The sequence below is a fragment of the Chelonus insularis genome, unplaced genomic scaffold, assembly GCF_013357705.1.
Source record: "Chelonus insularis isolate UGA/USDA-ARS -01 unplaced genomic scaffold, ASM1335770v1 contig_390_pilon, whole genome shotgun sequence".
Lineage (NCBI taxonomy): Eukaryota > Metazoa > Arthropoda > Insecta > Hymenoptera > Braconidae > Chelonus > Chelonus insularis.
In genome coordinates this window covers 201,005-216,369 of record NW_023276547.1, presented here as the reverse complement: position 1 = coordinate 216,369, position 15,365 = coordinate 201,005, and the positions used below count along the sequence as shown (strand labels likewise).

General features: G+C 32.5%; 1 protein-coding gene across 1 annotated transcript; it reads right to left on the bottom strand.

Annotated features, from left to right (window-relative positions):
• Positions 1-297: 297 nt before the first annotated feature.
• LOC118067627 (uncharacterized) lies at positions 298-12,350 on the bottom strand. Its single transcript, XM_035084465.1, has 10 exons — positions 12,150-12,350; positions 9,131-9,454; positions 8,749-9,003; positions 6,717-8,668; positions 6,359-6,638; positions 4,786-5,382; positions 3,869-4,348; positions 3,119-3,589; positions 2,545-3,042; positions 298-2,127 (listed from the first exon to the last, which is right to left on the bottom strand). The coding sequence occupies exons 1-10, from the start codon at positions 12,150-12,152 to the stop codon at positions 826-828; spliced, it is 6,162 nt and encodes a 2,053-aa protein (XP_034940356.1). The 5' UTR covers positions 12,153-12,350; the 3' UTR covers positions 298-825.
• Between the last annotated feature and the right edge of the window lie 3,015 nt (positions 12,351-15,365).

Genomic DNA, 15,365 nt, shown 5'->3' with positions numbered 1-15,365 from the left:
GTCGTGAATTTGATGAGCAAATAACACAATATCAACTCATTACCAGAATTAGAAGGTATTAATAAAGTTTTCACAGTTATGAGTTGTTGATACAATTTGTTTGAGGGTCAATACAATCATTGCAAGTAGAGAATCGATCGTTCTCAATGCCCGCCATGAATGCCCTTACAGAACTTTTTCTCCATTCATTTCTATTTATAGATCGCGAACTTTAATTCTATCTTTACTTCGACCAATGTATGTATATTGTTGAAAAAATGATTCGAGGAATTCTAAACAAGGAAAAGGAAGTTTGAATATTTTTTAAAAATATTTTTATTTAAGTAAAATCTCGTCGATTCAATACACTTAATACTTGATTTATCCAAGTTAATTAATTATATAAATACATTAATTATAATGATTAATTACTATGATAAAGACTCACTTTAAATGACAATGTCGTAGCACTAGTACGCATGCATTTTGCAAATTTTATCATTCACACAACGAACTGCGTTTGTTATTACCCGCAAAGGCGGTTGCGTGGGAAAGAGGAAAAAAAAACGTCACATGAATAATTCAGGTAAAATATACAGTTACGCGAAAGGTGTGATGAAAATCGATTAGTACAATTTAATGTTGATAAATATAATGACGTGACATTACCAATGACTTGTTGATGGCTTTGTGTAATTTTGACGAGGCGTCGAATAAATAAAATTAAATAAAAAATAGTTAGAGAAAGGTAAGTGATAATTTATACAAGTTAAATAATTTATATAAATGATAATTATCATTAACGACGCCTAATGATGATGAGAAATTGGTTATAAGACTGCCTTATCATCTTTCATGAAAATCCTTTCTTGGTTTAGTCATAACACAGCGACCACGATAACAAATTTCAGTCATATGAGAGACTTTGGTTGATGTCGAAGTCCTGAGAATTGCTCCAAGCATTTCTGCTGCATTCTTAGCAGTACTGGTAGTGGGTTCAATTGTTGTTGATGCATCTATTGTGGTTGAAATACCGGAATCACTTGTCAAAGCCTCAGTTGATGTTTGTAATAATGTTGTAGGTTCTTCCTTCGAACTTGTGGATTCTGTAGGAGTTGGAGAAACTTCTGTGACTTTATTTATACCTTCTTTCTCATCGTCATTCGACAAAGCCGATACATCTTCGTTATTCTCAGCCTTAAAGTCTTTATCTTCTTCAGCAGACTCGCTTGAAGTTTTCTTTATACCTATAATAGTTGACAAAGCTGATGGAAAATCATACACTTGAGTTGTTGATTTAGTTTCATCATTCCAGAGGTTTGGTGCATTGTCAATTATTGCACGTTCTTCATCGGCGGTTTTCATTGATTCAAAAATAGCTTGAACATAGTCTGAAAGTGCATTAACATCACCTGATGGTTTGGTAACAAGACCAGGAACTTGAGTTGTAGTTGTTGTTTTCTCTGATCTTCCATATCCATAAATATTGCGATCTGATGGATACCTCACTTCACTCCATTCACTTCGATGATTTTTGGGATGAGAATTTTCTTCTGAATGATTATTGGAGGTTTTGGTATCTTCATTACCGTCTTTATCACCAGTTTTAAATTCATTATCGCCGGAAATTAATGTCTTTTCCATTTTCTTCTTTAACCATACATTGTAAGCCGTCAAAGAATCCCAAGACTTTCTTGGTATTGACAGCGTAGTCGTCAATGACGTGGCTGTTGAATTATCATTCAAAGTTGTATCAAATTGTGTTTGTGAATTCTCAGTGGTTGTTGTCACTTGTGGGGATTTTGTCTCTACACTTTCTTCATTATTTACTGGTTGTAGTGTAGAAACGTCTAATTGCTTGGTGTACTCTGGAATTTCAGTGTAATTGATAGTCGTCGAGTCGGAGGGTGTTATCGATTCGTCGCCATTCGAAATTTCCGAATAGTTTGTTGTGCTCGGTTGCTTCTCTACACTCTCAGTCGTTTTCTGGATAAATTCTGATGATGAAGTAGCAGGAATTGTATATTTTATTTGATCTTGAACTAAATTATTTACTGCTGAATTGAAATTTTGCGATTCTGCTGTTACGAAATCATCGCTTTGTGCTGGACGCACACGAACTCGTACTCGCCTTCTTCTTCCTCCCAGCTAAAAAAAAGACGAATGAGTTGAGTTAAACTTTCCTGTTAACTTGTAAAGTGGAAGTAGTCATTCATTTTTTTTTTTGGTCAACCGCATATAAAAACTTTTTACTTGATTTTTATAAAATGTGAAAATTCTCGAATAGTTGATTTTAAATGAGTAATTTTCAGAATTTTCCATCAAATTTTAAAAATCTAAGCGAAGTTTTATAAACAAAATGACAAAAAAAAATGTTAATTAAACATACAATCGATTTTTTTTTTAATTTATTCATGAAAAATTTTTTTTACTGATTTAAATAATAATTATAAAAAAATCATGTAAAAGCCATTTAAAATTCTGTCTAAATAATAATAACTTGTTAATCATTTTTTAGTCTACACTCTCAGTGAATATAAAAATTAATTATTCCAATTAACTTACCCTTCTTCTTTGCGGTACATTTTCTCCACTCTCAGGTTTCATTTCTACTGCCGACATTTTCATACCAGAATCTGCTGACTCAGTGGTCATTTCAGAAGAATCATTTCTAGTAATATTTGTTTCATTATCAGATGTGACTATAACAGTCATAATTTCTTCTGGTTTTGCAGTAATAATTTCCGGTTCATTTTCTTTATCTTGACCTTGGTATTGTTTCTCTTCCCGCATCTGCTCTTCATCATGATTGAGTTGATTGATCGGTTGGAATGATGATTTAGTTAACTTAGTAGACCACTGACTTTCAGATCCATAAATGTCATGTTCAGGTGCAACAGCATGATTTGAATAAGGTCTTAATCTCGATCCAGAACTGTCATGTCGATAATTCGAAGCTACGTGATAATTGTGACCGGGATGATGCATGGACTGACTTTGATCCTGTTGCTCTTCAATTAAGGAACTTGCTCCAAAATTGAGCATGAACTCCTGCGTTGGATACTACAAAATTAATAGATTAATGAACTGGCTCATACATTCTGTAGAAGTTACGGAAACTTCTTAATGGGTTACTTACACTCTCATCAACATAATCTGCACGGCTTGGCCCCCCTAGAGATCCGGAATTTGGTGGAAGGGTTTCATAATTAGAATCGTAGAGTTGTTTTTCAATGCTTCCTGCTGTTGGATTTATTGGAACCTTTGGATAATTTTCTTCTAATGGTAAATTGTTATTTCCTTCTAAAATATACTCAGTTGTTGAAGTTGTTGTTGTTGTTGTTGTTGTTGGACGTCTTCGCAAAGGTCTACGACCTCTAACTTTAAGTCGATTCTTTGGCTCTTCAGCTCTCACTCGAGGTTTTGTAGTAAATGAAGAACTTTCTGGACTAGTGGGTGGTAGAGTGGTGATTGGAGATGTGGATGATTTGATTGTAGGTCGAGGTCGGTGTGGCGATTGGTACTTTTGGCGATGTTTAGGTACTTGACTATAGGTTGGACTTGAATCCTCTGCCGTTTCGTCAGTTGGCCCAACATTCTGCAGTTGAATCTGCGAATTATTTATGAATAATTAATTATAGTTTATAATTAGCTCTTTTTATTCTTTTTTTATATATTATATTTGCATCAGAGATAAAAAAACTTTTTATCGATTTTTACATCAAAATTACCATTTTAATTTTTTTATTCTTTAGTTATTTAAATAACTTTAAGATTTTTTTTATTTCGATAATTTTTAAAAATATCGATTGACATAAGATTTTTTTTCCCCCTTTATTTAAAAATAGAAATTCAGGATTGATTTTATCATTATTTATATATATTCTACCTGTGAATCTGGAGCTCGGAATTTGCTACTGATCTGATGGTGGGGTTGATTAAAACTTGGAGGACGAATGAATCCATATTCATCGTCATCTTGAAGTGAAGAGTCTTCTGTAGTAGTTAGCGGTGCAATTGTTGTTGTCGTTGTTCTAGGTGCAGCTGCTTGTACAATAGTTTTTGGGTATGGTCGGTTGGCTGATTGTATCCTCACGTATTCATTTCCTTCACTTTGCACTTGAGCTTGATTATAATAATTGGGTCGTGTTTTTGGTCGTGGACGAGTTGGATCCCTTCCACGATTAGTTGTTGAAGAACGATTTGGTGTATTTACTGCACTGAAACGTACATATTCTTCTTGTGGCCCACGAGGTTGAGTCTGGATTGCAGAATCTTGTCGAGGACGGCCACCTAAACGTGCTCGAACTCTCTGACGAAGGATAACAGGAGCTGAGGTTGTTGTCGTAAGAGGTAACTCCGTAGTAGTCTGAAAACAATATTTTTTTTTAAATATTACGCTATTTTTTCAATACCTAAAAATTGATAATTAATTGTTTGTGGAGCTGGACTATGGTTAATTAAATTTCAAGTTTTTCAAGACAATTTTTAGTAATTACTTAACAAGAAGAATATATTTAACACTGCTTTAAAGTTTTAATTAAAGCTCTTACAATATTTAAACTTCATCTAAATAGCAAAATGAGTACTAAAACAATGTGTACAGGAATTCATTGAATTAAATGTAAACATTTGAAATAAATTCTAACAAATGATCGATAAAAATCAGATCGAAATGATCGTTTAAATTTAATCGTGTATATGCGATACAATGTTTTACAGTGTATTGATTTTCTAATACTACTAGACATAAGTACCCAACTTTCTACTTTGAATTGATTCAAGAAATTAAATAAAGCAACTTACTTCAAGCTCACGTTCAGTGATAGCTGTACTGATTAGGCCTTGTGTATCATCAATAAGTGCACCAGTTTCTTGAGTTTGCCCAACCATATCTGGTCTAGTGCCTGGTCTATATTCTAAGATCTGAGAGTAAACTGGCGCAGCTGTTTGAACACCAGGTTCAGCACTTTCACTTTTATCTTGGTAATAATTATAATCTGCTGGCGATGAAAGAATACTTGGGGTTGAGTCTCGAACACCTTCTCTAGTATCATATTCAAATCCAACAGTTTGACCTTCTAAATTCTCTGAATAGCCTGAAGCTGGTGCGTGGTATTTATCTTGATAACGTTGTTGTGAGATTCCGGCATTAACGCCCACCTTTTCATTTCGATGTGACGAAGACAAAGATGGATAATTCGGGATCTTCGAGTAATCTCTCTCTGTACTGAAAGAGATGGGTGAGGTTTCCATGCTTCCTTCATGCAGATAAGCCGAAGGGCTTTCTGTTCCAACTTGAACATTATAGTGAGAATATGTCGACTGACGTACATTATTTGAGTCTTCTGGGAGGCTTCCTTCGTCTGACAAAGTTTCTTGGCTTGGAATTTGGTTCAAAGTCTGCATGATAATTGATAAAATTCAATTTATTGAAATCAACTCAGAGTCTAAGACATTTGCAGTATTAATTTTGATCATATTTAATTTTATTGAAACAATATTGTAATTTTTTTTTGGTTTCATGTTTCTTATATAAATATTAAAAGAATAAAATTATGTAAAGTATCGATTTATATCTTCATATTTATGAGTACTTAAGTAAATGATAATGTTTATTGGGTCTATGGGAAACGGTATAGAACTGTAAAAAGTCATTTTCAATACTTTCAAGATGATTGTACTGGTTATCAGCTACTTTTCTAGCTGTACTTTAGGACCGGTTTGTTTTTTATTACTATTTTTAAAATAATTTATTTACATATGAAATGAAATATAGTTGGTATTTTTATGGTCTGAGATTTCTTTTACAAGTAATTAGAAAGGTTTCATTTGGAATTTTAATTCTCTACTCTTTCATATGTTTAACAAGTTATTGATTTTCCGTAGGAGTTTTCTTTGCTTAATGAAAACTTACATTAGAATAGACAAATATTTATGCAAAATCCATAATTATGAAGTAGCATTCGTTTTTTTTTAAATAGTAATTCTAATAATTTTTTTCTTTCAGTAATTAAAAACTCTGTTACTACAAGCTAATAAACATTTCTCAAGTAATTGTTTCTAAAATATTGAAGTTGCTTCTTAAAAAGAATATAAAATGAAATTATTTTTTTCAATCTTGAAATAATCAAGGATGTCACTATAAAAAACATAGCAAACTTAACTATTGATTAACACTCAATTATAAGCGTCACGATTATATCGGATTATCGACCTTGTAATACATTAATGTCATATTATTGCCACTGAATTAAATTTTCGACTGAAATAGTGACATAAATATGAATAATAAAATCATGTCGTGATAAAACATCAAACAGAATATATTTTATTTCCAATTTAGTGTTCAAGGGGAATAAATAAAATTTCAACTTACCGTAGTTTCATAAGAGTTGCGATCTCCACCACGATTTTTTAATTTTTGTGCTCTAGTCGAAACCGGTCGGCGATATTGTTCTTGATTATTATATCTTTGCGTGGTATCAGGTACTTTAGCTTTAGTAGGCTCATAGGATGTATCTCGGTACTCCTCAGTGGTAGAAGTAGTGTATCTTGATCTAGATCGATTAAATGGCCGACGAGTTCTCTCATAACTCTTCGTAATTCCTGGTGAAGAAGTGGTTGTGGATGTAGTTGGTCGAGAAGCGATTCTACCTCTGATGAACAGACAATTTAAGATTAGTAATAATCTCATGAAGGAATTGTTGACACAGAGAAGTTGCTAGATGACTTACCGTTGTCTTACTCGAGTTCTGTAATTCGTTGTTGTGGCTTCTGTAGTTGTAGTGGTGGTTGGTTCTGGAGTAGTTGTAGTGATGGTCGTAGTCTTATCAGCATCCTTTCCTTCGAGTAATGAATTAACCAAACCGGGAAGTTGAGGATGAATTGGAGGTAGTTCAGCTGGGAGGTTATACTGATTTGGACCAGATTGTGATGGGTCTTCATAAGAACCCTGCACGTTAGGACTAATTTGATATAAGTGATGTTGATGACTCAGTCCAGGTTGTTGGCTTGGATGAATATATGAATTTTCGGTATGTTGATGCTGCGAGTAATCATGCTGATTAATCTGTGCTAATTGCGAAGTGAGTTCTTGATCCTTATTAGGTTGTGTTCGAGTGTGAGCATAACTGTCTTGATAGACTGGAGTTGTGGAGATTGGATTTTGACTGTAACTAAAGGATGATACTACATTAGGTCTCTGATAACCATCAGGAGTTACTTGGCTCAAGTAAGTTTGTTCAGAATATTCCTGAGGTCGTGGAGCCGCAGTAACTTCTTCTTGATAAGGAGAAATCGATGGGGATTCTTGACTTTCCAAGTTGGGGATTCCGCCTTGTTCGTATTGTTGTTGTCGATATTTGTATCTATCCTCGTGGGTTGAAGGATAAACTGGACTGGAATATTGAGGGGTAGCTTGCTCTTGAGTGTAAGGAGAGTAAGGAGAAGCTGTAGAAGACTCATAAGTTTGATAAGGAGTAGATCCTTGGTCAGTTGGAGGAATAAATGAATTAGGTTCAATAAGAGGATTAGGTACTGGTTTACGATTATCTCCAAAAGAAGCACCACCGTCTTCGAGATTATTCACAATTACAGATCCAATATGAGGTGCTGGGAAAGGAATTTTGGAGTACCCTTGAGGAGGATTGAAGCTTAATGGAGCCACAAAGAATGGTATTTTATCAACTCGACGTTCTACTCGATTGGTATCAAGTGAAGATAAATATGGAAGATCAAATTTAACATATCCACGAGGAGGACCCAAGTTAGAAGGACCCACGAAAACTTTGGGAGTATCAGCAGTCACTTGATCTAACACTGCAATCGATTTAGAGTCTTTTAAAACACGAAGTACATCAACTACTCTAACTTCTTGAGCCTCTAAATCAGACCCCATGAAAACTGCAAGTGGAGGTTGATTGGGAGGTGGGAGAGTTGACGATTCTTGGTTCTGCTCATACTCTTCGTGAGTTTTATGATGAACTCTTGGACGTGTTTTATTGCGAAGTCTAGAGTTTTTAGATTTTGTTGTTTCTGTGTGATGTTGATGGTGATTTATTTCATCAGATTGGTCATGAAGGTGTTGTTTCTTAGCTGCTAATTCTTTAGCTCTTACTTCTTCCTCCTGTTTGGCTAACTTCTCCAATTCTTTAACAGCATTCTTCTGGCGTTCTACAGCTGCTAGTCTTTCGATTTCTTGTTTTGCTTTCTCTTCTTTCAATTTCATTGCTCTTTCTCTTGCTCTTTCTAATTCTTCTATTCTCGCACGTTCTCTTGCTTCTCGTATTCTTTCCAATTCTCGTTGTTTTGCTAACTCTTCTATTTTAGCTAATTCTTGAAGTTTTTTTTCAGCCTCTCTTTGTCGAGCTCTCTCTTGTTCTCGCATTCGTGCTGCTGCATGAATATTCGCTTGTTTCTGAATCTGTTGACGCTCTTCATTGAGTCTATCAAGCTCCTTTTGTCGTGCATCTTTGAAAAATTGTTCAGCTTCCTGTCCACGTGGAAAATGTACATACTGGGGAGTATAAGAACCATCTTCACCAGAACCAGTTGCTCCAATCTGATCCACCTGATATCTCTGTTGCTGTTGTTGTGGAATTGAAAACTGCTTGTGGTCGCGGTTTCTTTCCTCTTTCGATTGGCCTCGTTGCGCAAGCGTTTCCGCTGGCACGTAGACCACCTGAATCTGTGAAATTAACCGGTTTTATTGCTTCCCGCTTTCTTTGCTTCTAATATTACATGTACTTGATGAAATATCTCTCTCACCTCTTCATCGGAATTTTCTCCTTTTTCTTCTGTGCTCGATGAACCAGATGGAATTTCCTGGACTTCTTGATCTGAATGCGATTTAAATTGTTGCGCTGAGTAGACTGATGGTAGAGCTTCCGAAGAAAGTTGTGGTGACGACACTAAGCCTTCCTGGTTACTTGCTGTAAATGGTTGACCATTTGGAACTGAATTCGGACGGAATTGCTGTCTTTCATCATCAGGACCAACGACATTTGGAAGATAAGCTTGGTTCTGAAACAGTGATATAATTATTTATGCTTTGTTGACTTAATTCTTTTTTTCTCAAAAAATCTCTAGTTAACAAATTTTAGAAATTTTTTTTTTCATACTTCACTTAAGGAAAAAAAAATTGATTTACCTGAAGAAGTTGTTGTTGAGCCCGCACTTGTTGTTGTAACATTAAAATTTTATTGATACTCTCCTGCGTCTTCTGCAATTGCAACAACTGTTGTTGATATTCTTGACGCAATGCGGGTGATAAATTGATTGACTGAAGAGCAGGTAATTGAGCTTGATTAAGTGCGACTGGTATTTGCGATTGAGACTGCTGAGCTCGTGGGCGAGTTAATGGAATCCATTCACTATTTGCTGTTTGTCTTGACCATCTTTCGCTCTCAATTCCTTCAATAACAGTCGACAGGCTCAGCCAGATGGAAAGTAATATCAAGCAATTTCTTAGTATCTGCATTCATAAGAAAAAAAGGTTACTTTCGGATGTTTTATCATATCATTTTTATTCAGAGGACAAAAGGAGCCTCTTAAGCAATAAGAGTTTTCTAATTTCAAAATAAAAAATGGTCAGTCGACAACCGGAACGAAAGCAGATTCTATTTGGAAGATATATTCACATAATAGCGTAATTTAAGTATAAAATTCTTTTGTATTAATATACAACATTTTTTATTTAATTATTTAGAAATCTGCATGTTATTAAATGATAGAGAGAAATTTTCACGAATTCACATAAAGAACTAGTTTCATACGGTGACTTTTAGTTAAGGTTCTATGATTTAGTGAATGTAGTTGACCTTCTCAAGCACCGAGTTTAAGTATCTGGAAAAAGACATGTCTATTTGAAGTAGATAGTAAAGGACTAAAGTGAAATTGCTAACTAATAGTTAATTATTCTTAAGAAGTCTGGTTAATTGGACCAACTAAAGACTGATGTCAGCAGTAAGACGAATGCTCACTTGAACGCGAAAAGAAGCTCTTAAATATTGAGTCTTATATTTATTTTCTCTACTCTCATGTATATCACCATCATCATCATCATCATCGTTATTATTATTGCAGGATGAACATTGCGTGTCGTAACGCTCATATCATCGCATTTAGAGTGCAACCAAACTAACGAACTGTAAATACTTGAAGTTAAACTGATTTCCAAAGAAGAAAATGTACATAAATAGTTTTCAATTCATCATCATCATCCTCTATACCATTACCACACGATTAACTTGCATTTAGTAAAATTATTCTGCTCAAAAACCCACAGAAGAATTTATTCATTTATTATTATTTATCGTAATAATAAACAGCAATTTCATTCTTTCATGATACTTTCCTCCACACTTGTATTCGCAATCCTCGTGTACTACTGACATGATTACCTCTGCCTACGTGCATCTCTCACCGAGATTCCCCTTGCGGAAGTTCATTCGCGTGTCTCAGTTTTAAACCTAATTTTTTAGCTTTCCTCATCATCAACTTTTAACATTTTCACATTTGTTTAATAATTCAACTTTTCAACAAGTTGCATTCCTACATGATGTATGGTTTAATATATATTTTACGACTTTATTTCTCTTTCTTTTTTTTTAATAGAGTAAGGCGTGTACGAGACCAAAGTCCCACACCCAAGAGAAATAACTTTCTCTTCAGTATTGTGATAGATGCATGATTATTTGTATCGCCAAGTGAATAATTATCGATGGAATAAGTATCCCGGCATGTGTTAAAAGGAGGTCGAATACCTTTCCCCGTATTTTCTGATTTTTTATATTCATAGTTTGATATTTATGATGCTATTATTTTCTTCGTCATCGTCCGTGTTATTATTGTCATTATTGTTGTTAATATTACTTTTAATTACTATTATTATAATAGTCGAAGAACTTAGGACAAGTCATTTATATTCAATTATTATTTTAATCACGATCTGAATTAGTTGATTAAACCGTTTGGAAAATTGTTGTTGTAAAAAAAGAGAGCAACCGGTATTCCGATAGACAACTTTCTTCAGTCACCTTCGCTCTCTCGAGCTCTCATTTTCGTGGACCCGGAGCCCGAAATAATCGGTACTTTCGACTGTCTTATTTTTATGCTTAAATACACTCAAACTCTCAAAAAAATTATGCAGACATCAAAGATGCAAATTATTTTTTTTTATTTTATGAAATTTTGAAACAAAAAAAATTTCAAATCAATCTACCTCTTATATTTATTAGTTCAATTATCATTAGAAATAAGTTAATTGAAGAGTTTAGTGGAAATCGAATGAATTAATTACCTTTTAATTATTAATGAAAGTTAATAGCAGTTTTTATTTTCGATTCACATTTTTTTTAATTAAAAATTTTTATAGATGCATTAGAATTTTCAAATTAATTCTCTCTTAAGTAATTATTCTGTTGTTGAAGAATTTTTTTTTTCATTAATTGTTTAATTAGAATTGATGTTTGATATTAAATCTATACTTTACTTTGTTAAAATAATTATCTATGTAAAAGCTACACTAGAAATTTATTTTTTTGAATATTTATAGAGTTAAATGAGTTGTTTAGATGTTAAAAAAAATTTGTCTCCAATCATCCACTGTGATAAACTTGTTTTAAAAAAATTTTACATCTGAATGTGAAAACTTGGCTACTTCCTATGTACTTCCTAATCTATATTACCGGTCATCAAAACGTGAGAAAGACGAGCATGAGAAAACTAGTTGGTTCCTTTTAGCATCAATGAAGTTGTTACATGATTTCCGCGTTCTAACAGTTTAATCCTAAACTCGAAATGTTTACTCAATTTCACTTGTTTTCTAAACTGCATAACGTGAGAACATTACTAATATAATTGTCAAGTAATTAAATATTTAAAACATTCCACACTTCTTGTAATAAATGAAATAACAGTGAAACTCCTAATGATTAATCATGAATAAAATAAAGGAAAAAACTGCAGTTTGATGACCTGATAAAATTCCCAGAAATTAGAGAAGTGATTTTCTTCACACACTGACCTCCATTTAATTATGTCGACGCTCGAGAATCATCCGCAATACTTCCGGAATATTATTAGAAAACAATTAAACCACAATAAAAAAAAATTCACAATTTCAAATTTGCAGTCAGATGTAATCAATATTACATGAATGAACTTACCATGGTAATTGATATTTCTTGGTAAAAAATTCCAATCCTAACAAACGTTTAAATGAAAAATGTTTCACCTACGCACTTTGCACCACTCACATTTCATGTCCAACTTGTTATTAGTAAAAATCAGAAAAGATTGTTTGGATATTTCACACAAAACTACACGTTAAAAAATAAAAACAGTGTATTTGAAAGGTGTACGTGGTGTTAAAGTCTTGAATAGTTTGAAAGAACCTCCACCAAGCGGAAGACCTATATAGATGCCCCCTCCTATTCAGGTGTTCATGAAGAATATGGGGTCCAAGTGGTCCGTCTGAGGATATTAACAAGCTCTAAGAGAAAGCTGGCAATGTCATTGGTTACTTTAGTCTTCAAAAACATCAAGTTTCTAGTAATCATACTTCCGTCTTCATCTAAACTACCAACAATTATTTCTTCAAGATTCTGAAATGCCCTCGAAACGACTGCTGGCGTCATAAAGCATAGCTCATTTACATTTTTCAGACAATCATCAGAGCAGCCGGCTCAGTATAAAAATGAAAATTAGAGCAATAATAATTTAATGGTATTTACGTTGAAGAAATCGGTGATTATGTTGGTGAATCAAGTTAAAGTTGGTCTGAAAATGAATTTAAGAGGCTTAGCAACACTCGTATAGTAATTTGATCGTATAATATGTAAAGGAAAAAGCCTAACAGGTCTGCAAGTTGAAAATAAAGATCATGCAGAAGGATAGTGTGTGTGACTATCTAGGCCTTGCTGGACACAATCTAGTGAGGTGGAGTACTTTTGTATGTTTCCCTTTCACTTAAAGGACTGAAATAAAAATTGATACAAACACATTTATAAACTGCAAACAGAACCATTAGGCTGGAACGTACCCTATTAGCACTCATGCATTTATTCCTATCCAAATACTCAACTGTAACTGCAATAGACCTCATACACAAGTCAGTGAATTTTATTTTTCCGTCTTTCTAGAATGTTTACTCAGTAATAATAGTAATAGTAGTCAGAAAAATTTTCCTCCGATGTAATGAGCTAAATATAATAATACTTGCTCTCATGTTATAGAGACGTGAATTTAAATATTATTATTAGTAACTTGTTCTGAAAATATGATATTTATTAATTCATCGAATGATAGAAACATGCCAGGTAGTTATGAGACACTGGCAGAATAATTTTTAAGGAGGTTGCAAAGTTTGGTAACAGTTTCAAAATGGCATAGTTAAGTTTGGTGATGTAAAATTCGTTGATATAAAGAATGAATTATTTATTTGGGTAGGCTAATCAACTAGTTAAATTGAGTTCCATTGAATTTCATTAGGGTTCTCATTTGAATAAGTTTTAATAATTTTTATCTGAGATTCAATCAATTTCTTTTTTGGAAAAAATTATATTTTAATTGATTCCACAACCAAACAATCTACATTCTATATACATAAATATAATAATTGTTTACTAATTATAAATGATTAATAATTAATTGCAAAAACTTGAATATTTGAATTAATTAAAATAATTAACTTCCTAGGAATTAATGACATTATTCAAACTCCAGTTACGTAAAATATAACAAAATCTAAAGTTTAAAAGATAAATAGTAACTATGACAATGATGTGTTAATAGAAAGTTTTAAACTCATTCAATTTATGTTTTTTTTTTATTATTTAACAAGTTTGGAATTTTTCCCATGACAATTAATTAATTAAAACGAACGAAAAGACAGTTTTGTCACAACAATAAACTTACATCGTAATTGCAATTAATAATGAAGTAATAATTCATTTGGTAATAAATTTAGTCAAACATAATATAAGCCATTATCAATAGTTTACATAATCGAATAAATACTCAAGTTTGATAATCGAATTGATTAACTATTGAAAAATTTCTTCGTCAACAATAAATGATGTATTGATCATTCAACCAATAGTCTATAAGCCATATATGTATATAACTATCTATTTCGTACAAACTTGACATTTTTCATTGCTTCTAAATCATATCTTGATATTAGAGTACACCATTAATTTCTTTTGTAGTAAATATGATTTAATTTTAACTTACAACGAGTATCTTTATCATAAATAATATCTTGTTTAACAGACTAATCAATTGTAGTCGATGAAACTGCACTTATTTCTCATTAAAAGATGATTTTTTATTACTTTTGAATTAATTGATTGAATTGAATTAAAGAGAAGTTAGTTGTTATTAATAATTGATAAAATTAATAACATCAGTTAATGAGTAAAATATTAACAGTCATAGGAAACGTTATTAAAATATAATTTTCGTCATGCCTGCGCGGAAAGTTCACTTTTCCATTGGAGAGGGGTTGAACTTTCCACTCAGGTATGACGAAAAATTATATTCAGCCCTAAGGAGGACAATTAGACAAGCTTAAACCACGTGTTTACCCCCCTCGCCTTCGGCTCGGGTTGTAATTTTACACGTGGTTTGAGCTAGTCTACTTTTCCTCCCTAGGTGTGAAATATACTATTTATTATCATCGAATCAATTTATTGTTAAGTAATAATTTTAAAATTAAATGAATTTGTTCATTAATATTATAATTAAATACATCTCTCTTTCTATGTAACACTTGCTATTCACAGATACTTGCATATATTTGCATTCTATAGTGTTCAAATAGATTTCATTGAGCAAATGCTACTGATGTATTTACAGGAGTTATACACCTATTCTCTGCAATTTATTATTATTATTTTATTTTTTTCAATTACATAACTAGAAATGAATTCAATTTAAACTTTCTCACAATATAATGATTTTTTTATTATAACAATCTTTTTTAAAACACCCACCAATATAAATCAATATTTTCATCGCAAAACAAGTTTACTAATTAATAATAAATTAGTTTTATTTGACTGAAGTACATGTTTTAAACAATAAAGGAGATTATTTTTACAGTATGCAAAGAAATAAAATTCAAGTTGTGTAATTCCATGTTGAATTATGCAATAATTACTTGAACAACTAAAATTAGAAATTTTTTAATCATTTATTACAATTATTTTTCACCATCTTAATGTTGATAATTGAAACAATTAAAAGCATAACAAACAAGCAATTATAAAAAATAATTCAACGAAACTCAAGTTTATTGACCACCGTGATGAATGGCAAACTTACATAAGACCTTATCCACTTGAAGGATACGGAATTTCAGTTAGCAGATTACAAGAAGA